The 27523-nt window shown below is 39.0% G+C and overlaps 1 protein-coding gene across 8 annotated transcripts in view; it reads left to right on the plus strand.

The window, feature by feature from the left end:
• The first annotated feature begins 5377 nt into the window (after positions 1-5377).
• Positions 5378-27523, plus strand: part of ttc3 (tetratricopeptide repeat domain 3) — a 128248-nt gene continuing 106102 nt past the window's right edge. For 3 of the 8 annotated variants that reach the window (XR_009511874.1, XR_009511873.1, XM_059968781.1), the window contains exons 1-9: positions 5379-5452; positions 14507-14571; positions 19844-19895; positions 20471-20639; positions 21617-21704; positions 23258-23311; positions 24340-24469; positions 25295-25365; positions 25516-25619. Coding sequence is in view for 6 of the 8 variants with exons in the window: in XM_059968781.1 (XP_059824764.1) it covers positions 14518-14571; positions 19844-19895; positions 20471-20639; positions 21617-21704; positions 23258-23311; positions 24340-24469; positions 25295-25365; positions 25516-25619 (722 nt within the window). In the remaining 2 variants the exon portion in view is untranslated. Of the gene's footprint in view, positions 5453-14506; positions 14572-19843; positions 19896-20470; positions 20640-21616; positions 21705-23257; positions 23312-24339; positions 24470-25294; positions 25366-25515; positions 25620-27523 lie in introns of all 8 variants that reach the window. The other 5 variants (XM_059968777.1, XM_059968779.1, XM_059968780.1 and 2 more) reach the window with 4 other exon arrangements.

Consider the following 27523-nt stretch of genomic DNA (forward strand, 5'->3'; position numbering starts at 1 on the left):
ATGAACACTCAGGTCTTTAGAAATGTTTTGTAGCCTTCTCCAGCTCGACCCATCTCTACAATTCTTCTTCTAAGGTCATCTAAGATCAACAAGCTGTTCTAAAAAGCAATCCCTTAGAGATTCTACAAATTCTCTCCCTTGAGGTCCAGTACAGGTTTGGTTTTTCCAAAGCTGTTGCTCAACTTCTACAGAAGCACAATTGAAGCCATCCTGACCAACAATGCCACAGTGTGGTATGCTAGCTGCACAGCTGCTGAGCGGCAAGACCTGCATTGCTCAGCGAATTGTCAGGATGGAGCTCCCAGGACTGGACACCATCTATTCCAGCAGACTCAGGAGGAAAGCAATCAGCATAACCAGAGACACCACATACCCCGATCACTCCCTGTTTGACCCACTGCCATCCAGCAAAAGGTTCAGGATACTAAAAGCCAGAACAAATAGACTGAGGAACAGCTTCTCCCCAGAGCTGTGGCCTCCATCACACCACTCCCACAGAACAATGACTGAAACTGTGAGCACACACATGCACATACAAAGACTCAAATACTTGCACTAACTTATTTTAACACCAATACATCATCTGAAGTGTCATCCCAGGTTGTCTGGGATGCCATGAAAGCATATTTGAGGGGTCAAATAATCTCCTATACAGCAAATCTTAATAGAAAGTCCTGTGCAGATCGATTTGTCCTCATTAATCAGATTAAAGAATTGGATCAACTGCATGCTCAAACTAAGAATCCTGAATTATACAAGAAGCGTGTAGAACTTCAAACTAAATTTAATCTTCTGTCTACTCAACCTGTCGAATGCCAACTTCTTGAAAGTAAGAGTCGCTTTTATATTAATGGTGACAAATCTGGTAAATTTCTTGACAATCAGCTAAGGCGTTCCAAAGCCAAACAACATATTACAAAGATCCGGAAGGAGAATGGAGACTTTACATTGGATCACTTAGAAATCAATGACACATTTAATTTTTTTTATTCTCGACTTTATTCCTCTGAATCTCTGAATGAGAATATCTCTGTTGATCATTTTTTAAATAATCTGAATATTCCTTCGCTTTCATCTGATTTTAAAGCTAAACAATGCGCCTATATCATCAGAAGAAATACCTTTTGCAATTTCTGCATTGTCTTCAGGGAAATCTCCTGGACCTGATGGGTTCCCAGTGGAATTCTATAAATCATTCTCTTCACTTCTTTCTCCTCAGTTATTCTCAGTATTATCTGATTTGTTTAATTATAGGAAATTGCCACCCTCTTTTAATGAGGCATCTATTATGCTTTTATTAAAAAAGGGTAAAGACCCAACAGAGTGTTCCTCGGATAGGCCGATTTCTTTGCTTAATGTTGATGTTAAAATCTTAGCCAAAGTTTTGGCTTATAGATTAGAAACTGTTATTCCCTCTATTATTTCTGAGGATCAAACTGGTTTTATTAAAAACCATCTTCCTTTTTTTAACATTCGGCATTTATTTAACATTTTATATTCACCTCCAACTGGGATTCCTGAATGTGTTATTTTCCTCGATGCGGAGAGAGCATTTGATCGTATATAGTGGAACTACCTTTTTGCAGTTTTAGAAAAATTTGACCTCGGTCAAAGTTTTATCTCTTGGATCAAATTGCTGTATCTGTGTCCCACTGCCTCTGTTTTGACTAATTTTCAGAAATCCCAGTTATTTAACCTCAAACATGGCACCCATCAGGGATGCCCTTTAAGTACCTTTCTCTTTGATTTGGCGATAGCATTTCGAAATTGTCCTGAATTGACTGGGATTTGGAGAGGGGGTGTTGAGCATAAAGTTTCTCTTTATGCTGATGACTTATTACTTTTCCTTTCAAATCCGTCTACATCCTTACCTCCAATGTTTTCACTTCTTGATCAGTTTAGCCAGATCTCTGGCTATAAATTTAATTTACATAAGAGTGAACTTTTCCCAATTAATAAAGAAGCACAAGAATTAACATTCCATGATCTCCCTTTTAAAGTAGTTCATAATCAATTTACTTATCTTGGGATTACAGTCACAAGGAAGTTTAAAGATCTTTTTCGTGAAAACTTTGCCAATCTTTCATATACTATAAAACAGAGTCTGTTACAATGGTCACCTCTATCTATGTCTTTGGTAGGTCGTATTAATGTTGTTAAAATGTTTGTTCTCCCTAAACTTTTATATTTATTTCAATCAATCCCAATTTTTATTCCTAAATCTTTTTTTGATTCCTTTAGACTCTATTATTTTGTCATATCTATGGAAGAATAAGCGCTCTAGAATTAATAAAGTTTATCTAAAAAAAGAGGGTGGCGTGGCTTTACCTAACTTTCGTTTATATTATTGGGCAGCCAATATACATTGTGCTACCTTTGGTCTTTTTTCCATGGCCAACCCGAGTGCCCTAATTGGGTGGCAATGGAGTTGAGCTCCACTAAAGATTTATCTATCTCTGCACTTCTTGGCTCTGTGCTCCCTAGTAGTTTGTCCAGATTAATAGTTAATCCTCTTGTTAGACACACTTTGAGTATATGGGCTCAGTTTAGGAAATTTTATGGTTTCCATGTTTTTTCCTTTTCTAGCCCTATCTTACATAATCACCTTTTTTTACCTACTATGTATGATTCAGCATTCCATGATTGGTATAGGAAGGGCATTAGACATTTTGAAGATCTTTTTATTGATAATTGCTTCATTTCTTTTCAACAGCTCTCTGCTAAGTTCAATCTGCCCAATGCTCATTTTTTTAAATATCTCCAAATTAGACACTTTATTAATCCTTTAATTCCTAACTTCCCTGAAATGCCTGAGAAAAATGTTATGGATTTATTTCTTTCTATTAATCCACTAGGTAAACGTTTAGTATCATTTATTCATGATAAATTAGCAGCCTTATGACGTGCCCCTGTGGATAAAATTCAAATTGCATGGGAGCATGATTTAAATACCTCCTTATCTGATGAGACTTGGGACTCGATTCTCAAATTGGTTAATTCAACCTCTCTTTGTGCTTGCCATTGCCTCTTAGTTTAAGATTGTTCATAGAGTCCATATGTCTAAATCTAAATTATCTCAATTTTACCCTAACATTAGTCCGCTTTGTGATAAATGCAAAAGGGGCGAGGCCTCTCTCATTCATATGTACTGGTTTTGTCCTAGCTTGGAGAAATTTTGGAAAGATGTCTTCATAACGTTATCGTATATTCTGAATCACCACCTAGAACCTAACCCTTTAATTGCTTTGTTCGGTTTCTGGGGTGAGACAGATTTACGTCTGAGTTCGACTAAGTGTCGAATATTATCTTTTGTTTCTCTCCTCGCTAGACGTTTAATCCTCCTTAGATGGAGAGATGTTGCCCCGCCCACGCATGCTCAATGGCTTAACGATATTATGGCCTGCTTAGACCTTGAAAAAATTCATTATTCAGTTCTTAATTCGGATATAAAGTTCCATAAGGTCTGGGGACTTTTATTGAGTACTTTCATAATCTTCCTCTTAACTAAGGTTTTTTTCCCGGTCCCTTGCTTTCAGCTTTTTTTTTGATAGTAGGCATTAATATCTTCTGTTGCTAAGTGTATTTACAGTTTTGCGGGTTTGATTGTCCTGATTTATATTCTCTATATTGTGTTGTGGTTGGTCTGGAGTTCTTTTTTTTTGTTGCGGGGCTTGGGGAGGATACTAATTTTACATTTCTTCAATTTGGGTGCTTTCTTAATTATCTTTTTTTGTACCATATTATTATTGTATGTTTATTTTTGCACTGTAGCAATGTTCTTCATTTTGATCTGTTTTTTTTATATGTAGCGATGTAGAAAATGTATTAAAAAAAACTAATAAAAAAATACTTGCACTAACAGCACTTTGTGCATTACTGTTATATTCTGGTGCTGCTGCAACTTATTTTCTGCTACTTACCTACTTAATACTGTTTTTCTATTACTGTCTTGCTTTTACCTACGGCTTTATTTAATTGCCTGAGAGGAAGCCAAACAGTTTCATTGTAAGAAGCAGTCAACGTTTCGGGCCGAGACCCTTCGTCAGGCCTGAAACATTGACTGCTTCTTTCAACGGATGCTGCCTGACCTGCTGAGTTCATCCAGCTTTTTTGTATGTCTTGACTTGACCACAGCATCTGCAGTGTACTTTGTGTTTACAGTTTCATTGTATCTATGTATAATGACAATAAGGATCATTTATTCATTCATTAAAATTCCCAACGATTATCATGACATTGCCCTTCTGACACGTTTTCTATCTCCTGCTGTAATTTGTAATCCAAATCCCGGCTGCAATTAGGAGGCCTGTATACAACTGACATTAGGGTCCTTTTACCCTTGCCATTTCTTAACTCAACCCAAAGAGACTCTACACCTCCCTCACCCTCGTCATGCTCTCTTCTCACTGCTGCCATCAAATAAAAGGTACAAGAGCCTCAGGACTCTCACCACCAGGTTGAAGAGCAATTGCTACCCCTCAATCATCAGGCTCTTGAATAAAAGGGAATAACTACACTCATTTGCCTTATCATTGAAATGTTTCTGCAACCAATTGTCTCACTTTAACGACTCTTTATTTCATAATTTATTCCTGTTTACTTATATTTGCATTTGCACTATTTTGTTGTCTTCTGCACCTCTATTTGAATTTTCATTGATCCTGTAATAGTTACTATTTTATAGATTTGCTATGTGTACCAACAAAAAAATGAATCTCAGGGCTGTATATGGTGGCATTCATGTACTGTACTTTACTAATAAAATTAACATTGCGATTTGGACATGAGCACACTTTTCAGAAAGACACCTCGTAGATCAATATCTTTGAATTATTTTCTACTCTTAAATTGATTTTATGTACCTAATTATTTGTCAGTAAGTAAGATGCTGTCAAGGTCAGGCAAGTATTTTTGTAAGTGGGTGTAAACTCATATTTCGCCTAACTAGTCACACTGCCTTCGGGTCACTCCTTGGGCGTGAAGGAATCTTCTGCCATTGTTTTACCTTACTTGTTCGACAAAACTGCCGCACAATGGCTTTTAACCAGTCCAGATGTGAAGGAAATCAGAACAGGGATGGTCTTTAGGAAATGAGGAATGCTGGGACAGATAGTTCCACAATAGAAATTCCCACGAAGTGTCGAACAGGATCCCATGGTGTTCAGGGGTGCACGTCCATGGATTGAAGGTGGACAGAAGTCAGAGAGTGGGGATTGATTTGGGATCGATGCCAGAGACTAGTGGGGAGCCGCAGGGGTCAGTGTCAGGACGGAGGGGGGGGTCGGAGCAACCCGACCCCAACACTCCACCTTGTCCGGGAAGTGGGCATGTGACGTCAACCGGAGGGCGCGGAACCGAAACTCATGAAATTGAGGTCGGAAGTGACGTAAGTGGTCACGCATGTCGACGTGACAGAGACCGTTGGCAATTGTGACAGCGGACGCGGGAGGAGGTGAGTGATCTTCGGCGCCGGGCGCCAGGGAAGGGGCTTCGGGTAGCACCTCCGCCATCCTCCGTCGTGCTCCTCAGAGGAAGCATCCTTCCTCCACAACCCCGGCTCCCCTTGGACGGCGCACCCGAGGATGTGGCGCAGTTGTCGCCACCGTTCCGAAGGAGATGCTTCACTCCACTCCTGTTCGCCACCCCTCACCTACCTGCCACACTGAGCCGACACTGAAAGGTGTCCTCAGTCGGAGAGCAGTTTTCATGATACTTCGGGGAAGGGATCCTTGTCACACATTTCTGAACCTTGGAAAATATATGGAATAAGATGCTGTTTATTCAGCTGTGTTTATACCTGGCTTGTAGACCTGTTTTTGTCTGACACGTCAGTCATATGGTCAGAGTTTCTACCTTTACCATCTGCTCAGGCGGTGAGTTCTAGCCCCCTTAACATCTGTAGAAAGGATTTTCTCCCTGTAATCTTTCTGCCAGTTACTTTTAACTGTGTGCTTCCTGGCTTGTTCTCTGCTACATGAAATACATTCTTCCTTTCTGTTCTGTCACATCTTCATAATTTAATATGCACCTGTTACTCACCACAGCTTTCTGTCACTCAATAAAAGATCTTTTTTTAATTTTAACGCTGGTATACATGCACTAGTTGGAAAAAGTTGCCTTGCTCTCCTCTGGACACTAGAACTTTTAAATCCATGTGAGATCTCCAGATGATCCATTGGATAATAACTTATTTCTTGACGAGCTGTGTTGCTGCCATCCAGGTTAATGAATATATTTTATTACATTTTTAATTTTAACACAGTAAATTGTGGAAATACTTTTTGAAAGTTAGGAAAATAGTATGATTACATAACCAATATATTTATTGGTCTAGATGGGTATCTAGTCAATGCTCATCCAGACTTTCTCCATGCACACAAGATGGCTACAGATTTAATGATAGTTGGGCAGATTGTAACTAATTTTTATATATTCATATTTTGGCAAGGGGTGTCACTATTATAGGTGACATTGGTTGTCCATATCTAATTTAGCTTGAGAAAATCACTTAGAACGATGACAGTGCTGGTAAAGCTACTTCCGTAGTGCTGTCGGTTAAGGAGAACCAAGATCTGGACTCTTCCATCTGACTAATAAATTGATTTGGGTCACAAGTTATATGCTTCGAAGTCAATAATTTGTTCAGGTATGTTTCTTGACTTATTGTCAAATCTGTTCGTGAGGCTGAGAAAGAGGCTGCGATGGATCAGACACTGGTTTGTCATTTTATGCAATATAGTCCTATTGCCCTAGATGTTTGAAGGTGAACTGCAGCCGAGTTCATCTTTATAAATGCCCCATGTTAGCCTATCTGATAAATTTTTGAGAATGTCGGCCTAGTAGTGTGTTCTTGCTCAATCACTTGTTTCACATTCAAATGTCATCTAGGCTGTTTTGATTAGATGCTGGAAATTACAACACACCTGTATAAAACTCCCAGGTGCCTAATTTTCAGCAGTAGATTATCTGCACTAATATTGGTGGTCTGCTGCAATTTGTAGATTGATTTGTATGTACCTTGCACCTATGTCTATTTAATTGGCTGACATTCTGAAGGGGTTTATGTAGCAGTAAGTAATCTGGAATTTTGGGGGAAAGACACTAACACGTTGACCATTGAAACTACCAGATTGTTCTACAAAAATAAATCATCTGGTTCGCAAGTGTCTCTCTCCATCAAAATTTCTAGCCACCTACCAATACTGATTTCTCCATCCCAAATTGACCAGTCACAGAACAATACCATATCTTAAGGGGCTGGATCTCCAGCTGCACATGACTCTCCTCCTCATATACCCTAATAGCTTTTCCACTATCTCTTAGGCAAGAGCATGATGAAATGTTCTCCACTTGTCTGGATTCAAGGAAAACTGGCATCAACCATATTAAGCATTGTGTCCTTCCATTAATGATGCCAAGTAGCTACAGTGTGCCCCATCCATTTAAAAAACATGGCATTTATGTGCCCGGGCTACTTCAGTTAAACCTTCCAAACCCTTGAGTTCTGTCATCAAGAAAGGCAAGGGCAACAGTTGATTGGTGCACAGCCACATTCAGAGTCCCCTTCAAGTTGCACATCATCTTGACTTACAGATATATTGCCACTTGTTCATTGTTGATTTGTCAAATTCTTAAAACTTCCTCTGCAACAGCACTGTGGGAGTACCCTGATCTGAAGGATAGTTATGTCAAGATTCTGAGAATTAATTTTTTAAATTGGATATTTTTAGTTGAATGACTCATGATTAATATTACTGTTTGGCCATAGCAATTATGAATGACTTCAAGAATTTCACCATGACCTTTAAGTATTTCCCTCTTTACTTACACAGTGAAGAGAACATTAATTTAAAATCAAGCTTTTAACAGTATGAACAATTTCTTATCAGTCATCTGTGGAAAAAGAATAGATTCTACTCTACTATAAATAAACATAAATCAGAATACAAGCACGTCACTTGCCATGCAATGTTGTAATGTCATAGCACTATGATTGCATCACATCATTTGTGTCTAAAGGAATAATTCTTCAAAGAGCTAGAATCAACTCATTGTCGATAATCATCTTGTATACTTGTTACTTCTAAGCCTGAGGTGCATTGATCTTGCACTTGTTCGTCGTTCAGAATATTCTGAATTCTTTAACATTTGGCTGTGTCTCTTGCACTGGTGTTCTCTGTGTAAAATCAGTATTGAGTATCAGCCAACTGCATACTTTTGCCGCTCACTTGACACTTTCCAGCTTTCACACCTGCATTTTGGACTATTACCATTCAAATAGGTTGGTGGTGCTGTGGATAGTGTAGAGGATTGTTGAAGATTGCAGAGAGACATTGTTAGGATGCAGAAGTAGGCTGAGAAGTGGTAGATGGAGTTCAACCCGGAGAAGTGTGAGGTGGTACACTTTGGAAGGACAAACTCCAAGGCAGAGTACAAAGTAAATGGCAGGATACTTGGTAGTGTGGAGGAGCAGAGGGATCTGGGGGTACATGTCCACAGATCCCTGAAAGTTGCCTAACAGGTAGATAGGGTAGTTGAGAAAGCCTATGGGGTGCTAGATTTCATTAGTTGAGGGATAGAGTTTAAGAGTCGTGAGGTAATGTTGCAGCTCTATAAAACCCTGGTTAGGTCACATTAGGAGTACTGTGTCCAGTTCTGGTCATCTCACCATAGGAATGATATGGAAGCATTGGAAATGGTACAGAGGAGATTTACCAAGAGAATAAGGGAGCCAGGGCTTTACTCTTTGGAGAGAAGGAGGATGAGAGGAGACATGTTAGAGGTGTACAAGATATTAAGAGGAACAGATAGAGTGGACAGCCAGCACCTCTTCCCCAGGACACCACTGCTCAGTACAAGAGGACATGGCTTTAAGGTAAGGGGTGGGAAGTTCAAGGGGGATATTAGAGGAAGGTTTTTTACTCAGGGAGTGGTTGGTGCATGGAATGCACTGCCTGAGTCAGTGGTGGAGGCAGATACACTAGTGAAGTTTAAGAGACTACTAGACAGGTATATGGAGGAATTTAAGGTGGAGGGGGTTAGATGGGGGGGGCAGGGTTTAAGGGTCAGCACTACATTGTGGGCTGAAGGGCCTGTACTGTGCTGTACTATTCTATGTTCTATGTTTAAATAGGCTTCCTCATTTTAAAAGGATATAATTTGATGAATTTGTTGCATCACAATTGTAGTTAAAATTATTATTTCTGATTGTACCATCAAAATTTGCTCTTCATCTAATTCACCAAGATTTCACAATCAAGAGTGTTAGTATTATCTGCAAATAAATTTTTTTGATCTAATTTCAATTCCTGTCATTAATCATAGAACATAGAGAACCTACAGCATAATACAGGCCCTTCGGCACACAAAGCTGTGCCAAACATGACACATTAGAAATTACCTGCGGTAACCCATAGCCCTTTATTTTTCTAAGCTCCATGTACCTATCCAGGAGTCTTTTAAAAAAAACCCTATCAGATCCGCCTCCACCACCATCGCTGACAGCCTATTCCACACACTCACCACTCTTTGCATAAAAAAAACTTACCCCTGACATCTCCTCTGTACCTTCTTCCAAGCACCTTAAAACTGTGTCCTCTCATGCTAGCCATTTCAGACCTGGGAAAAAGCCTCTGACTATCCACGCAATCAATGCCTCTGATCTTATACACCTCTGTCAGGTCACCTCTCATTCTCAGTCGTCCCAAGGGGAAAATGCCTAATTCACTCAATCTATTCTCATAAGGCATGCTCCCCAATCCAGGCAGCATCCTTGTAAATCTCCTCTGCATCCTTTCTATGCTTTCCACATCCTTTCTGTAGAGGGGCGACCAGAACTGAGAACAGTACTCCAAATGGGGTCTGAACACCATCCTACTGCAAATAGCTGCAGCATTACCACTCGGCTCCTAAGCTTAATCCCAGGATTGATGAGGGCCAATGCACCGTATGCCTTCTTAACTACAGAGTCAACCTGCGCAGCAGCTTTGAGTGTCCTATAGACTCAGACCCCAAGATCCCTCTGATACTACACACTATCATTAATACTATATTCTGCCATCATATTTGACCTACCAAAGTGAAACACCTCTCACTTAGCAGGGTTGAACGCCATCTGCCACTTCTCAGCCCAGTTTTGCATCCTATCAATGGGACCTCTGACAGCCCTCCACACTATCCACAACACTCCCAACTTTTGTGTCATCAGCAAATTTACTAACCGATCCCTCCTCTTCCTCATCCACGTCATTTATGAAAATCACAGAAAGGGGTCCCAGAACAGATCACTGACCTCCATGTAGAATATGACCCGTCTACAACCACTCTTTGCCTTCTGTGGGCAAGCCAGTTCTGGATCCACAAAGCAATGTCCCCTTGGATCCCATGCCTCCTTACTTTCTTAATAAGTCTTGCATGAGGTACCTTATCAAATGCCTTGCTGAAATCCATATACGCTACATGCCTCAGGGTTTTCCTTAATCCTGTCCACCACGGTCTTCTTATGGTTCCTTCTGGCTCTCCTAGTTTTGTTCTTAAGCTCCTTCCTGTAGCCTTATAATCTTCTAGATCTCTATCATTACCTGGTTTTTTTGAACCTTTTGTAAGTTTTTCTTCTTGACTAGATTTACAACAGCCTTTGTAGACCACAGTTCCTGTACTCTACCGTCCTTTCCCTGTCTCATTGCAATGTACCTATGTAGACTCCACGCAAATATTCCCTGAACATTTGCCACATTTTTTCCATACATTTCTCTGAGAACATCTGTTCCCAATTTATGCTTACAAGTTCCTACCTGATAGCCTCATATTTCCCCATACTTCAATTGGGCGCTTTCCTAATTTGTCTGTTCTTATCTCTCTCCAGTGCTATGGTAAAGGAGATAGAATTGTGATCACTATCTCCAAAATACTCTCCCACTGAGAGACCTGACACCTGACCATGTTCATTTTCCAATACCAGATCAAGTATAGCCTCTCCTCTTGTAGGCTATCTACATATTGGGTCAAGAAACCTTCCTGAGCACACCTGACAAACTCCATGGCATCTAAACCCCTTGCTCTAGGGAGATGCCAATTGGTATTTGGGAATTTAAAATCTCCCACCACAACAACCCTGTTGTTGTTACACCTTTCCAGAATCTGTCTCCCTATCTGCTCCTCGATGTCCCTGTTACTATTTGGTGGTCTATAAAGAACACCCATTAGAGTTATTGACCCCTTCCTGTTTCTGATTTCCACCCACAGAGATTCTGTAGACAATCCCTCCATGACTTCTTCTTTTTCTGCAGCTGTGACACTATCTCTGATCAACACTGCCACTCCCCCTCCTCTTTTGTCTCCCTCCCGGTGTTTTCTGAAACATCTAAAGCCTGGGACTCAAAGTAATCATTCCTGCCCCTGAGCCATCCAAGTCTGTAATGGCCACAACATCATAGCTCCAAGTACTGATCCACGCTCTAAGCTCATCTACTTACTTCATAATACTCCTTGCATTGAAATAAGACACGTCTCAAACCATTGGTCTGAGCGCACCCCGTCTCTATCACCTGCCTATCCTCCCTCTCGCCCTGTCTCCAAGCTTTCTCTATTTGTGAGCCAACCGTCTCTTCCTCCATCTCTTCAGTTCGGTTCCCACCCCCCAGCAATCCTAGTTTAAACTATCCCCAACAGCCTTAGCAAACCTCCCCACCATTGGTCCCTCTAGGATTCAAGTGCAACCTGTCCCTTTTTGTACAGATCACACCTGCCCCAAAAGAAGTCCCAATGATCCAGAAATCTGAATCCCTGCCCCCGTTCCAATTCCTCAGCCACGTGTTTATCCTCCACCTCATTCTATTCCTATACTCTATTCATATCTGAAGACAGGTGAAAAAGTATTGAGAATAAGCGTAGAATCCCATCTGTCAGGTTAAAAACCCATTGTATATTATACAGTCATTGCCTGGTCATTTATAAATGCAAAATATGTTCAGTGGCCTGATATACCTGGTCGTTAATGTAAATATTGATTCAGCAATCATGTGACAAGAACTCCGTGTAAACACGTCAAGAGGTTCAATTGTTGTTCAGACCAAACATCAGATGGGGAAGAAATGTGATCTTACTGACTTTAACTGTGAATGATGGTGATGCCAGATGGGGTGGTTTGAGTATCTCAAAACTGCTACTCTAGGATTCTTACACACAACAGTCTCTAAATTTTACATGTTACAGACTCAGCAACAATGAATATATGAGTGAGGCAGGGTTTTGATAACAAATAAAACGTTTATTAAACACTGAAAACAAACCCCCCCAAAAGTAAACAAACCACTAACGTAACCGAAAATCAGCTGCTGTGCGGCAGCTTAGACAGTTCTTAAAGCGATGTTGCAAAAACAGTTCTTCAAAGTAATATTGCAAAAGTTCAAAATGCTTACAGTCCATTTAAGGGAGAGACTTTTTAAGATGATTTAAATTCTCTTTCGCGTCATCTTGCTTCGGTTCCCAGTCGAACTACTTTTCCCACGAAGAATTTAGGAAGATAAAGAATGAAACGGCTTAAAGGCACTGACCTTTCCTTTACAAAACTGTTCCCAATCCTTTCTGCTATTCACAGGGATTAACATGGGGACAGTCAACGAATTTCTTCCGAATGAGGATCAGAGGATCAGACAAGGTCGAACCTGTTTCACCGTGGAAATCGACTTTCCTCGATCTTTTAACTCCCGAACTCCGATCTTCACTCTCCACTAATTCTCAACTAGCAGTATTATAAAGAAACTGCTGGCAATGATGACCTTTTAAACTTTAGGCATTAAATAAAACTCCATCTTTCAACCACACTGCGTCATAATATTAAATCACGCAGCATGGCAAATCCAGCCACGAACTGCCCCTCCCCACAGGGAGGGGTCCTCCTTTTATACCCTGTAAAACAAAAACCTGTCACATGACCTCTACTGGCGGGAAAATGGTGTCACTCCTCCATCACAAGACCATTACCTCAAGTCCAGTATAGCTTCAACACCAGTCACGTGATAAGGGTACCACTGTCACATGTCACGGGTACGTAACAAACAGAGAATGAAAAACAAAATAAAACATCCAGTGATTGGCAATTCTGTGGGTGAAAATGGCTTGTTAATGAGAGAGGTCAGAGAAGAATAAGCATACTGGTTCAGGCTGACACAGAACTGACAGTGACTCAATCACACATCATAACAGTGGTGTGCAGAAGAGCATCTCTGAATGCACAACACATCAAACTATGAAGTGGATGGGCTACAGAAACAGAAAAGCATGAACCTACACTCAATGGCCACTTTGTTAGGTAGAAGACTCTGACTGGGCCACTGAAGGAATTTTCTTCATTTAAACCAATTTATGTTTGCTCTGACAATGTGCTTTGGGTCATTGTCCTACTAAAAGACAAACTTCTTCCCCAGTTTAATATTTCTGACAGAGGCTGGCACATTTTTATTCAGGATCTCTCTGTATTTAGCAGCATTCATCTTCTCATTAATTCTGACCAGATTTCCAGTCCCCATAACATCCCCACAGCATGATGCTACCTCCACCATACTTTGCATCAGGAATGGTATTAACTGGTGCTGTATGAGATTTATGTCTCATGTACTGCTTAGTGTTGAGGCCAAGAGGTTCCACTTTGGGCTCACCTGACCACAAGACCTTCTTCCGCTTCTTTACAGTATCTAAGTGACACCTTGCGAAGTTTTTACAGGTAGGGATATGCTTTTTTTTAGCCAGGGCTTCTTCCTTGCAACTCCTCCATAAATACCCTTTTTGTGCAAAGCCTTAGAGATTGTGTAGCCATGAACTTGATCTCCAGTTGCAGCCACTGATTCTGCAGCTTACTCAGAGCAACTTTAGGTGTCACGTTAGCCTCTCGTACAAGTGCCATTCTTCTCCAGTGACTATGTTTAGAGAGTGGCCTGACTTAGGCAGTAAGGCTGTTGCTTCATATTTTTCCACTGCACTTTTTCATAATGGACTGCACTGAGCTCCAAGGCACATTCAGTGCCTTTGAGATGGTCTTGAACGGTTCCCAAAATTTGTGACTCTCTAATATTGCCCTGACTTGAATGGTTTTCATCTTCATTTTGGTTTGGTCTGTTGAAAACCTACCATACTGTTGGACCTTAGAGAGTGAGAAAAGAGAGTATATATCCTTCTAAATTTATTGAAAACAGATGATTCTTCAATTTGCATTAACAAATCGGGTGGTTTTAGTAAGGTATTGTACAGTATTGCACCTGAGGAAAGTTAACATAATAACTACAAAAGGATTAATACTTTTTCAGCCTCACAATTTGGGTTTTTAATTTTTAGTGAATTGTTGACAGGTTTTGGAATTTTTCTTTTGATTTGACATACATGATGTTTTGTAGATTAGTTCAAAGAACCCTACTTCAATATACTTTTAATTTAGAAATTGAGACAATAAAATGTGAAAATAGTTGTGGCAGCTGAATACTTTTTCAAGGCACTGCAAATGTTTTTTCAGGGTCAACAGTCATGGATGATTCTAGTTCAGACTCGGATGATGTCAAGCTGATCACCACCTTTACGGTACGTTCTCAGGAAACCTGAATAGAGAAATCCACTTTCAGATATGTAAAAGTATTGGTGGCTCTTTCTTAAATAACATAAATCATTACTAAGCAAACAGTTGCAGATTTTGTAAGCTTCAAGAAACTTGTGGAAATCCAGAACAGGTCAAATGGCAGATGTCAACTTTAAGTGCAAATCCATCATAACTATTGTTTGATCAGTTATCACATGTTATTTATGGTCAGGTGTCAGATCTCTCAGTGGGAGTGCATTTTGGAGATAGTGATCATAATTCTATCTCCTTTACAATAGCATTGGAGAGAGATAGAAACAGACAAATTAGAAAAGCGTTTAATTGGAGTAAGGGGAATTAATGAGGCTATCAGGCAGGAATTTGGAAGCTTAAATTGGAAAGAAATGTTCTCAGGGAAAAGTACAGAAGAACTGTGGCAAATGTTTAGCGGATATTTATGTTGAGTTCTGCATAGGTACATTCCAATGAGACAGGGAAGTTATGATAGGATACAGGAACTGTGGTGTACAAAGGCTGTAATAAATCTAGTCAAGGAGAAAAAAAAGGCTTACAAAGGGTTCAGAGAGCTAGGTAATGTTAGAGATCTAGAAGATTATAAGGCTAACTGGAAGAAGCTTAAGAAGGAAATTAGGAGAGTCAGAAGGGGCCATGAGAAGGCCTTGGCAGGCAGGATGAAGGAAAACCCCAAAGCATTCTACAAGTATGTGAACAGCAGGAGGATAAGACGTGAAAGAATAGGACCTGTCAAGGGTGACAGTGGGAAAGTGTGATTGGAACCAGAGGAAATAGCAGAGTTACTTAATGAATACTTTAGTTAAGTATTCACTATGGAAAAGGATCTTGGTGATTCTAGTGATGACTTGCAACAGACTGAAAAGCTTGAGCATGTAGATATTAAGAAAGAGGATGTGCTGGAGCTTTTGTAAAGTATCAAGTTGGATAAGTTGCTGGGACTGGATAAGATGTACCCCAGGTTACTCTGGGAGGTGAGGGAGAAGATTGCTGAGCTCCTGGCGATGATCTGTGCATCATCAAAGGAGATTCCGGAGGATTGGAGGGTTGCTGATGTTGTTCCTATATTCAAGAAAGGGAGTAGAGATAGCCCAGGAAATTATAGACCAGTGAGTCTTACTTCAGTGGTTGGTAAGTTGATGGAGAAGCTCCTGAGAGGCAGGATTTATGAACATTTGGAGAGGTATAATATGATTAGGAGTAGTCAGCATGGCTTTGTCAAGGGCAGGTCGTGCCTTAACGAGCCTGATTGAATTTTTTGTGGATGTAGCTAAACACATTGATGAAGGAAGAGCAGTAGATGTAGTGTATATGGATTTCAGTAAGGCATTTGATAGGTTACCCCATGCAAGGCTTACTGAGAAAGGAAGGAGACATGGGATCCAAGGGGACATTGCTTTTTGGATCCAGAACTGGCTTGCCCACAGAAGGCAAATAGTGGTTGTAGACGGGTCATATTCTGCTGCATGGAGGTCAGTGACCTGTGATGTGCCTCAGGAATGTATTCTGGGACCCTTACTCTTTATGATTTTTATAAATGACCTGGATGAGGAAGTGGAGGGATGGGTTAGTAAGTTTGCTAATGACACAAAGGTTGGAGGTATAGATAATGTGGAGAGTTGTCGGAGGTTACAGCAGGTCATTTATAGGATGCAAAACTGGGCTGAGAAGTGGAAGATGGAGTTCAACCCAGATAAGTATAAGGTGGTTCAGTTTGGTAGGTCAAATATGATGGCAGAATATAGTATTAATGGTAAGACTTCTGGCAGTGTGGAGTATCAGAGGGATCTTGGGGTCTGAGTCTATAGGACACTCAAAGCTGCTGCACAGGTTGACTCTGTAGTTGAGAAGGCATACGGTGCATCGGCCCTCATCAATCGTGGGATTAAGCTTAGGAGCCGAGTGGTAATGCTGCAGCTATTTGCAGTAGGATGGTGTTCAGACCCCATAGGGTCTTTTAAAAGACCTTTGTATAGGTACATGGAGTTCAGAAAAATAGAGGCCTAGTAATTTCTGAGGCACAACTTTGTGGGCCGAAGGGCCTGTATCGTGCTGTAGGTTTTATGTGTTTCTATGTTTCAGGGCCAGTGACCCAAAAAAAGTTACAGAGTACGTCAAAACTCATCCTGAATAAAGAAATTAAAGGAAAATTTTCCATTAAATGGAAGGAAATAATTTTATTTTTTGTTGTTGATTGTCAAGCAGCTCTTTTTAATAAATGAGCTAAATGTTTTCTGGTCACATTAAATATGCCTATGTTTAACAATATAAATATGCAAGTTTTGGAAACATGAAATGTAACAACATATGCAGAAAATTTGCAGCAGAATGAACAGGATCAGAAAGTAACGAAGCCGAGAGCACCTGGAGTGTTCTCATGCTTATTTCATTGGCAAAAATGTTATTTTCTCAAGTGTTACTTACTGTCCTGAGAAATAAAACATACCTAAAATGCCGTTCTTTTTTATGGATGCTGGCTAACCTGTTGTAGACTTCATGTGGGTGACTTTACTATTTTACTTAACCCTGTATTTCTAAACATTTTTTTGTGGATACACATTTCTGCCAACGGGCAATCAAATAATTGTTCCAAATCATTGCATACTGTCTTTGTAGCTATGAAAGTAATGCAGAGGAGATTTACCAGAATGCTGTCTGGGTTAAAGAACATGTCTTACTGGGAAAAGTTGAGAAAACTAGGGTTTTTCTCTTTGGAGCGAAGGAGGATGAGAAGTGTGATAGGAGACTGATAAATGTGTATAAGATTATAAGAGACATCAGGGCAGCAATGGCTAATAGCAGAGGATATCCTTTTAAGGTAAGTGGAGAGAAGTTTAGTGGGGGGATGTCAGAGGTAGCTATTTTACACTGCCAGGGTTGGTGGTTGAGCCTGATACATTAGGGACATTTAAAAGACTCTTAAATAGGCACATGGATGAAAGGAAAATGGAAGTTGTGGGCTAAGTAGGAGCTTATATTGATCAATGAGTTAATTTATATAGGGTGCACAACACTGTGTGCTGAAGGACATGTACTGTACTGTTCTGTGTTCAAGTGTTTATTCATCATTCATGTAGTTGTTTCTTTAGCTTGTAGAGCAATTAAAAATGTCCGCTTTTTTGTGTGTGAGTGAATGTGTACAGTATATATGAATGTTAGTTTGCTCCACTTTTTCTTGTTAGTATTAGCTGTGAATACTGCCACCAACTCTACACTGTGTTTTGGATATAATTGTTGTTTGTGTATCTCCAAAGTAATGACTGTTATTCCATCTTTTAATTTACAACTGTCGCTAAGGTCTTTGTTGAGCTGGTCTTTGAAATGCAAGTAGGTTTTGCTTCCTTCACTAAGAAGGATAGATTCTTCTGATGATGTTAATTGTAAAATTAATGATACCATTTCAAATGGATAAATATAGGCTGTGTTAATATAGATTATGTGATATAGGCTGTACTGAACCAACAAGTAGATTTTAAATAGACCTGTTTCTTGTTTGAATGTTACATTATGTGTACAGAGGACTGTGTGTTGTTCTGGTATGGAGTCTGATGGACAGCACCTAGTTTGAGTGTTTAGCTCCCAAAGTGGCAGGAACCTTTCTACATGAAAGGAATCAGGGACTCATTTGGTAGCAGTCCTCTTAAATGGATCTTTTCTTGTTAGTATGTTGAGCATTTTACAAGGCAAATGTATCATTAAGCAGCCAGAAAAGAGAATGAATGTTTTGGAAGATAGGAAAGATTTAACAGACAAATATTTTTAGAGAATCAGATGATTTGAGGAATCTAGTTATAAGGAGAGGTGAGGCAAACTTGGATTGTTTTCTCTGAAGCAGTAGAGGTTGAAGGGCAACAGACAGACAGACATACTTTATTGATCCCGAGGGAAGAACCTGATAGAGGTTAATAATGTTATGAAAGGCAGAGACAGGGGGTAGATAATCAGAGACTTTTCCCCAGGGTAGAAATGCCAAATACTAGAGGAAATGGCTTTATGGTTAAAGTTTAAAGGAGATGTGCAGAATGAGTTTTCTTTTTTTCCAAAATGTGGTGGGTACTTGGAACATGCTGCCGAGGTTCTGGTGGAAAGAGACATCACAGTCACATTTAAGAGGCAATAGATGAACACATGAACATGCAGGGAGTGGAGAGATAATGGATCATGTGCAGGTTAGATGGGTTTAGATTAATTTGGCATTATGTTCACTGTGGACACTGTGGACTCAATGGCTCCTTGGGTGGTAATGTTCTGTGCTCTTAAAGCAAATACTTTTATGACTGTAAAAGTGGCTAGGAATAGTGATAAGAAAAAGCAACAGTATCTTTGAGAGAAAAAGAGGCAGAGAAGTCATGAGCTATGGGCCAGAATGCTTGTATAATTGTAGTAATTTAAGTAAGTTTACACACCACTTTGAAGTTTTTTGATCGTTATAGAGACTGATGAGTACAGATGTACGGCTAAATTTTTGGCTTTAAGAAAGAATTGAGAGGTTAACACTTTCATCTTAAAATAGCTGTAATGTTTTGAGAGAAAGATTAGGAATTGCTAGCAGAACTATCAAAGAGCTTTGAATGTTACCATGAATATTGACATAACAGCACTTTTTGCTGCAAGCACATTTAGAACTAATTTTATATTAAATGACTGTTATTCATTGAACATGAAACTTCTAGAAAAAGTACATAATTCCCAATTGGTCTCATTGGCCTCAGTCATCTCATAATCTACAAAACTGGAGTAGAGAAAAGTAATCCTGAATCCAAAAATACTGCCTATGAAGAAGAAGAAAATACAAATTCCTATCAAGTGTGAATAGGTTACTACCTGTACAAGTCATATTAGTTTTATTGAGATAAATACTGTGATACTGTAATAAGTACACTGATTAAACCTCTTTAAGGCTTTTTAAATTTGTCGATGATAATTTATTAAACTGGAAGGGAATGTCATGTATGTTTGTATTATTTAAGAATTAGTTTTCCTTATTAGTTAATTAGTTTAGTAAATGTTTCCAGAATACCAGGGTTAATCAGATTCATATTCCTTTCAAGTGTTTTAACAAGGAAGGCAATAGAGATAAGTAAACCAGTAATAAATAAATGTCTAATGAAATGTATGATTCCTGTAGTCAGTACAAAAGGTTGCCATTGGGATTGAAGCTATGAATGAATAGCTCTTGTTGAATGATTTATATTATAAATCTAACCAGTGACAAAACTGTAACAACCTGTTGTTTTATTTCAGAGTAAGAAAATATCTGAAAAACATAGTGGTAAAATGAAGCCCAAAAATAATAGTAAGTGCATCAAGGGGATGTTCTGTTGGGTGGTGTGCTAATAGTTTTTCCATGACATTGTTTCCCCATTCTTAGTATAATTGAATTTAGATTTGCAGACATGGACACTGACGAGTGAATTTCACCATATGTTTATGGAGTTCTTGTAGCAGATACTAGCCCTCCATCAAAGTAAGACCATAAGACATAGGAACAGAATTAGGCCCTTCGGCCCTTTGAGTCTGCTCCATTATTCCATCAAAGCTGATTTGTTTTCCTTCTCAATACCATTCTTTTGTCTTCTCATAACATTTGACATAACATTTCAAAAACCTATCAACCTCTGCATTAAATATACTCAATGACTTTGGCTTTATAGCCATCTGTAGCAATGAATTCCAGGTTCACTATGCTCTGGCTAGAGAATTTCTTCCTCACCTCTGTTCCAAATGGATGTTCTGCTACTCTGAGGCTGTGTCCTCTGGTCCTAGACTGACCCATTATAGCAGGGGTTCCCAACCTGTGGTGCACAGATCCAACATGGTAAACATAAAATGCATTTTTATATGCTTTGTTTTTTCTTCCCCTTCTTTCAGTCGAAACAGCTGAGATCTGGTGCTCTGACATTCAGACGATTCATGTACTTTTTTACCAGCGTTGGCATATGATAAAACTGCACATCTTATGGCCCTATTTATTCGTTCAGAAGAAAAAACATGATCGCTATCTAGAGTGGGCTATCGCAGCCAAATTCCTAGATCCAGAGTAAGTCTTTGTGTTTTTCTGGCCCAGTTTATTTAATCATTCAGGCCTTCATGTGCTCTTGATAACGTGATGCATATCAATACAGTACTGTGCAAAAGTCTTAAGTGTATATATGTAAAATTTATTTTGTGTGTGGGTGTATATACATTAGAGAGAGAGAGAGATAGATATAGATAGCTCGGGTGCCCAAGACTTTTATACAGTACTGTATTTGTCAATGTGGAGTGGAGCGCAAGTTTGTAAATCTGGTGGGAGCAAAGGATGTTGGGAGTGGCGAAGGTAGAGCTCTCTGGGAGCATGTGGGACAGGTGGCAGAGGTGTGCCATGGGTGCAGAGACACCCAACTCTGGGGGACCAGACAGGGTTATTTGATTCCAAATATTTGGTCTATTGAATGTTTCTGTGGTGCTGCCCACTCTCTTCCCCTCTTACTTTCCTTGTTCCCAACCATGATTCCCCTCTCCCTACCTCCTTCCCATCTCAGTGCACACAGAAACCCATATCAAGGTTAGATTTATCATCACTCACATGCTATGACAGTTGTGTTTTTTTTGTGGCAGTAGTACAATGCAATACTTAAGATTACTACAGTACTGTGCAAAAGTCTTAGGCACCCTAACTACATACATGCCTAAGGCTTTTGCACAGTATCAAAAATAGTCCTTGTCATTTGCTGAGTGTAGTTTGTTAATGCTGGCAGAAAAGCAAGCAATTCCTCTAATTTAAAATAGAAATAGGAGGAAAAATAAAGTTTTGTAAGCTCCTGCCATGTCTTCCTGATAATTTAATATTCTGATCAATTACTTGTAGCCTTGCTGTCATGATTAAAATGCAGGTAACTATGCCTGAATATGGGTCTTGGCAAGGTCCCGCAAACATCATTCAGTATTTTATGGTATTGATATCAGTATAGTAAACTATATTAGTAAACTAAAGCATATATATTAGGAGATCTTCTTTCTTAAATTTACTTTCAGGAATTATGATATTTTTGAATTGAATTTGATAAAGCTGCGAGATATTGAACTCTTAGAAGAAGTGCTCCATGCGATAAGGAAACACAGTGTAAGTGCATTTCTTTAAACTGAGCATTTTGATAGTTGGCTAAGTATTTTGCTCATATATTTAAACTTAATGAATAAACGTAAACAGATTCATCCTGGTGCTTTTGTGCAGCAGTAGACATTTCTTGTGAATTATATGCTTCTCCCAAGAAGGAATGGAAAATGGAGGTGTTGGTAATAAGTGGTTGGATAGCAGCAAAAGTGTCCAAAACTATAATTATTCTTGTGGGAATTTTCATGAATTAATTTCAGTGGAAAGAAACAGTTACATATTGTGTGTATCCATCAAAAAGTCACAGATCCTTCCATTGGTAAGTCAAATGGCACAGTGAATGGCAATAATAAGATCAGCAATCAGAATCCCAGGGCCATGATGTGGATGCTTATGCTGTGGCCCTGCAAGTTGTAGTAATATGATTATCTTTCTTTAGTAGTCTTTGCTATTGGGGGAGGTGGAATAAAGCCAGTATAAAAAGTTAGCTGGGCTTGCCCTAATAATATCATGGGGAGGAAACCAGTATATGGTATTGTCCTGTGACTGTGTGGTTGATGGTCTATAACTGTTCTCTGAAATATTATGAGCAAAGCATTTAGTTATATCTCAGACCATAATTGTTGGTCTTGCATGTGATATATATATACCCTGAGATTGAATGAATTGATAACAGGCACAGTTCACTTAAAAAATTACAGTGCAGAATGGGAAAATTTCCCAGTGACCCACTTGAATATTATCCATTGATACACCTTGGTGAGTTGTTCATGAGTGTTAGTTGAGAAAATGTAGTCTGTGTTACACTGCAGTTGATGTCCATGTAGGAAGAATGAAAGTTTGTTACTTGATATTCTGAAAGTCTAGTTTCTTCTCGTAGAAGCACGTTTCTCCATTAGCAAAACAGATAAATCGTGGTACTGATTAATTGTGAAATAAATTTTCCAGAGCAGTAGGACATTTTCTTATGCTGCTGTTCCATGGGAATTTTTTAAGTTCATCTAAAAGACTGCTTTAGTAGAGCACTATGTGTCAACATAAGCATTATGTGTCACAGTAGCTTAGCAGTTAGCATGACGGTATTACAGTTTGGGGCATTACAGAGCTCGGAGTTCAATTCTGGTGCTAATATGAGGAGTTTGTACTATCTCCCCCATGAACCATGTGGGTTTGCTTCTGGTGTTCTGGTTTCCTCCCACAGCTTAAGACGTACTGATTGGTAGGTTAATTGGTCATTGTAAGTTGTCCTGTGTCTAGGCCAGTGATAAATAGTGTATGGTGGTTGTTGGGTGGTGTAGCTCATTGGGCGCGAAGGGCCTGTTCTGCACTCTATCTCTAAATAATTAATAAACAAACAAATAAATAAATAGCTCAATCATACTTAAGGTATAATATTTCATGACTTGTTGATTAACAGCCCTGGCTTGATAGTATGGCATTTTGCAGAATGCATATGTTTATTTACACTGAAGCACTTACTGAATTCAACTGTTAATTTTGTTTTTAAAGTTTTTCCAAAAAAATTGGTAAGCTCCAATTACATTTCAGCTTTTCTTTTGTAGGACTCTCTAGCATTTCTGACTTGTTTATTGGATTTATGGGATAAAGTAGATGAGGTAAGTAAAAAAGCTATTAAAAGTTAATGCAATATTTTGTTCAACTTGTTCAACTTTTGTTCAACTGATTAAACAAAACTATCATGGAGATATGTCCATATGGTCATCCTCCATCCACTTTTCCCTCTCTTACCTCCTTGCCTGGCTATCACTTCCCTCAGGTGCTCTTCCACTCTTTTCTTTCTTCCATGGCCTTCTGTCCTCTCCCATTAGATTTCCTCCTTCTCCAGCCCTGTATCTCTCACTAATTACTTCATCCCTCCCCTTCCCAGTTTAACCTAACACCTTATGTTTCTCCCTCCCCCCATCTTTTACATCTACTGTTCATCTTTTTTACTCCAGTCATGCTGAAGGGTCTCAGCCCAAAACATCAACTGTACTTCTTTCCGTAGATGTTGCTTGGCCTGCTGAGTTCCTCCAGCATTTTGTTTATATTGCTTGGAATTCGAAGCATCTGCAGATTTGCTCTTGTTTGAATATATTTTCTACTGTATACAGAAAAATATAAATTTAATGCTGGAAGATTAGCAAAATCATAAATAAAATAAATCATTTTTCTGATGTTTCCATAAAGATTATTTGGTGTTTTAATTTTAAAACACATTCCTATCTATCTATCTACCTATCCTATTAGGTATTGCTGCCTAACTTGTCGAGCTTCTTGTATTTGAACTCACAGCAAGTTCTATAGCCCCACCTCCCATCCTAAAGATTTAACTATCTGTAACTCTGACAACTTATATGCATTCTTGCTATTAGTGGCAGCCCATCCATGCCATCAGCTGCCCTGACCTTGAACTTGGCTGTTAAGTCCTCAAATTTTTGTCTTCTCAGCCTCTCATCTCCTTTAATGCTTTTGTTTACACAACAAGATGATCACTTATCTTAAATGATCACTGATCACAAAGTGCAGTGGTCTTTCTTGTGTGATATTTTTGGTATTTCATTTGATTTTATGTTAGTTAATTTGGAATGAACACTTCAAAAATGGGAGGAGATTAAAAATTGTGTTCTTTTTCTTTCTACAGAATAATTGTGACCTGGATGATGCTATTGCTATGATAGAAAAAACAAAAGAACTTAACAATTTGCAAGTGGAGGTGAATTCAGGAGCAGAACATTCAAGAAAGGCAGCTATTGCAATTGGGTGTTTTCAATGTAAGTAATCAGAGAAATATAAAATATTTATAGGAAATAGCTATATAATAGTTCATGGGAGATCTGAGGAAGAATTTGTTCACTCCAAAGATACTTGAAATGCAGTTTCTGAGTGGTTGAATCATGTAACATTTAAGAAGTATCTAGAAGAATACCTGAATCCACAGGTTTGGTGCTGGAAAGTGGGATTTGTGTAGGTGGTTGGCATGAGCATAGTGGGCAGCCAGGCAGTGTGGCTGAATGCTGAATCACATGGAACATGAACACAGATTTAGAGCACGGAGAGAGGGAACAGGAAAATTTTGGAGAGATTGGGTGGGTTTTGTAGGTAAGGATGACCATTTTTAAGGGGTGTTTGGGAACTATGGTAACGAATGTCGGAGATGTATATTGACAGAGTTGCATTTACTGTTTCAAGGAAGTGTGCGGTAGTAACAAAATAGAAATGAAGTGGCCTAAGATGTTTTATCCTTTGAAATTTGTGTACTACTCACTGCTTATTATTGCATCTTTTTGTAGTCATTGAGTAAAAATATTCCTCTTATCTCTTACCTTGATCTTTTGCCTGTATCTACTTATTTCATCAAAGATGAAAATCTTTGTTAGGTTGGCCCTCAATTTTCTCTGTTGCAGAGTCAATTATTCTAATTTTTCCAATCTCTTACCTCTTGTTAAACTCTATATCTCTTTTCAGACCTTTACGTCTTTGTTCATGTGGTGCCCAATATTAACCTCAGTAATCCAGCCATGTTTTTTTGTCTCTGCCATCATTGTTCAGGTTTTAAAAGGGCAATGCTTATTTTACCTCTTTGTTTTTCCTTGCAGATGCATATTTTATTAAGCTGTTTATGTGCCCTGAAAATATTCCTAATTTAGTGCCAAACAGAGATGCTATGGTACGTGGAAACAGAAAAAGATTTTGTTACAAGATTTTATGCTGCAGGATATTGAACTTTAATTTTTTTTTGCTGATATTTATTTATTACATTTCCTTCATGTGTCTCTCTACTAAGTTTGCATAATAATCAAAATCTTAATTCTGTGAGTCATTTCAGGAAAGTGAAGCCTGTAAAGAAAGGGGCAATGAGGAATTTAAAAGGAAAGACTATGAAGCTGCTTTGAAGTGGTACTCCAGGGCAATTGATTTATGGTAGGTCACTTTAAGAGGAAATGCCCAGTAATTTATCTGCTCATTTGAATCAGAATCAGTACTGCTGTGCCATTTCATAGATCCACAATGATCAACTGGTTATCTCAATTCTGCATTCCCACCTATCTCAGTAATCTTTCTCTCCTTTGCTTATCAAGTCTATCAAATTTTACTTTAAAATATTTAAAGACTCTGCTTCTAGGGCAGAGTCATTGTTCTGATATGAAATATTTTGCCTCATTTTTATAAGATTCCCCTTGTGAAGAGCCATAAGAGTCCCGTATGTTTTACTTGTCTCCTTTCCTAGCCTGCCCATGCTCCCATTCAAGATATAAGAAGGAAAGTCTTTAAACTGCTTCCAACATAGAATCATAGAGTAATACAGTATGCAAATAACCTTTCAGGCCCAATTGGTCCATGCTGACTACAACAATTTCACTGCTAGTCCCAGTTTTACATATTCAGCCCATAATTCTTCAACACCCTTCCCTCCATTTATCTGTCTATGTACCTCTTAATTGTTTAATTTGTATCTGCCTCGACCACTTCCTCTGGCAGCTCATTCTAAGTACTCATTACCCTCTGTGCAAAGGAGATTCCTCTGAGGACTCTTTTAAATCTCTCCTTTCTTGTATCTATGCTCTATGATTTTAGACTGTCTAACCCCGGGGAGAAAAGATAATGGCCGTCCACCTTATCCATACACTTCTTGATTTTATGTGCTTCTGTAATGTTACCTCTCATTTTCCTGCACTCCAGGAAATAAAGATTCAGTATGGCCAACCTCTCTTGTGCTCTCTCCAGCTTGACAATATCTTTCCTATAAAAAGTGGCTAAAACCTTAAAGCCTCATCATTGCATCCTTGATTTTATGTTCTAGTTATCTTGAAATGAATGTTAACATTGCATTTGTCTTCCTTACCAATGACTCAGCCTGCAAGTTAACCTTCAGAAAATCTTTCCTGCTCTAGGGCTCCCAAGTCCCTTTGCACCTCTGATTTTCAAAATTCTCTCCTCACTCAGAGAATTCTATGCCTTTATCCCACTAATAAAGTACAGTACTGTGCAAAAGTTTTAGGCAGATATATTTAACTAGAGTGCCTAAGGCTTTTGCATAGTACTGTAGTAATTTTATGTATTGTACTTTACTGTTGCCACAAAAATAAAAGCAAATTTCATGACATACGTGAATGATGATAAACCTGATTTTGTTATGGGTCTGTATTGTGGACAGGGGGCAGGGTGGGGGGAGACATGGTTGGGAAAAAAGGAAGGGAGAGAGGAGGGAGCACCAGAGAGATATTCTGTAATTGTAAGTAAACCAGTTGTTTAGAATGAAATGAGCTTGCCTAGTGTGTCTGGGTTGGGTGTGTTTGCACTTGCACCTGTACCACTCCCTGTATGAAATCTCTTCCATCCCTCCCCCCGCTGCCCCAGCACTTCTCTGTCACCTATACCAAACCCCACCTGTGGCACTGCACCCTCACTATTCCCAGCATCCTTTGCTCTTGCCAGATTTTAGAACTTGCGCTCAGCTTCATGTTGACAAATACAACACTGTGCAAAAGTCTTAGGCCTTACTGGATTAAAAGAGGTCACACAATACCTAATGGCAAAAATAGATTATGGAAACTTAAAAAGGATTACTAATTAAACATTAAATATAAATTTATTAATTACTGTACTTACAAAGGATGTTATTTTTCTAGATGAAGTTGTTTCATGTGTTTTCATCTCTCCCTGTATAAAATAAAATCCTTGCATCAAATAATTCATTAACGCTTGTTCCATTATGAAGGTATTTTTCTCTAACCCTTTGATTAAATCACTCAATAACTCAATGAATATGTCAATAGTAAATTATCCATTTCATCACTTCATCACTTGTGTTTTATCAGCATTTG

The sequence above is a fragment of the Hypanus sabinus genome, chromosome 4 (genome assembly GCF_030144855.1).
Source record: "Hypanus sabinus isolate sHypSab1 chromosome 4, sHypSab1.hap1, whole genome shotgun sequence".
NCBI lineage: Eukaryota > Metazoa > Chordata > Chondrichthyes > Myliobatiformes > Dasyatidae > Hypanus > Hypanus sabinus.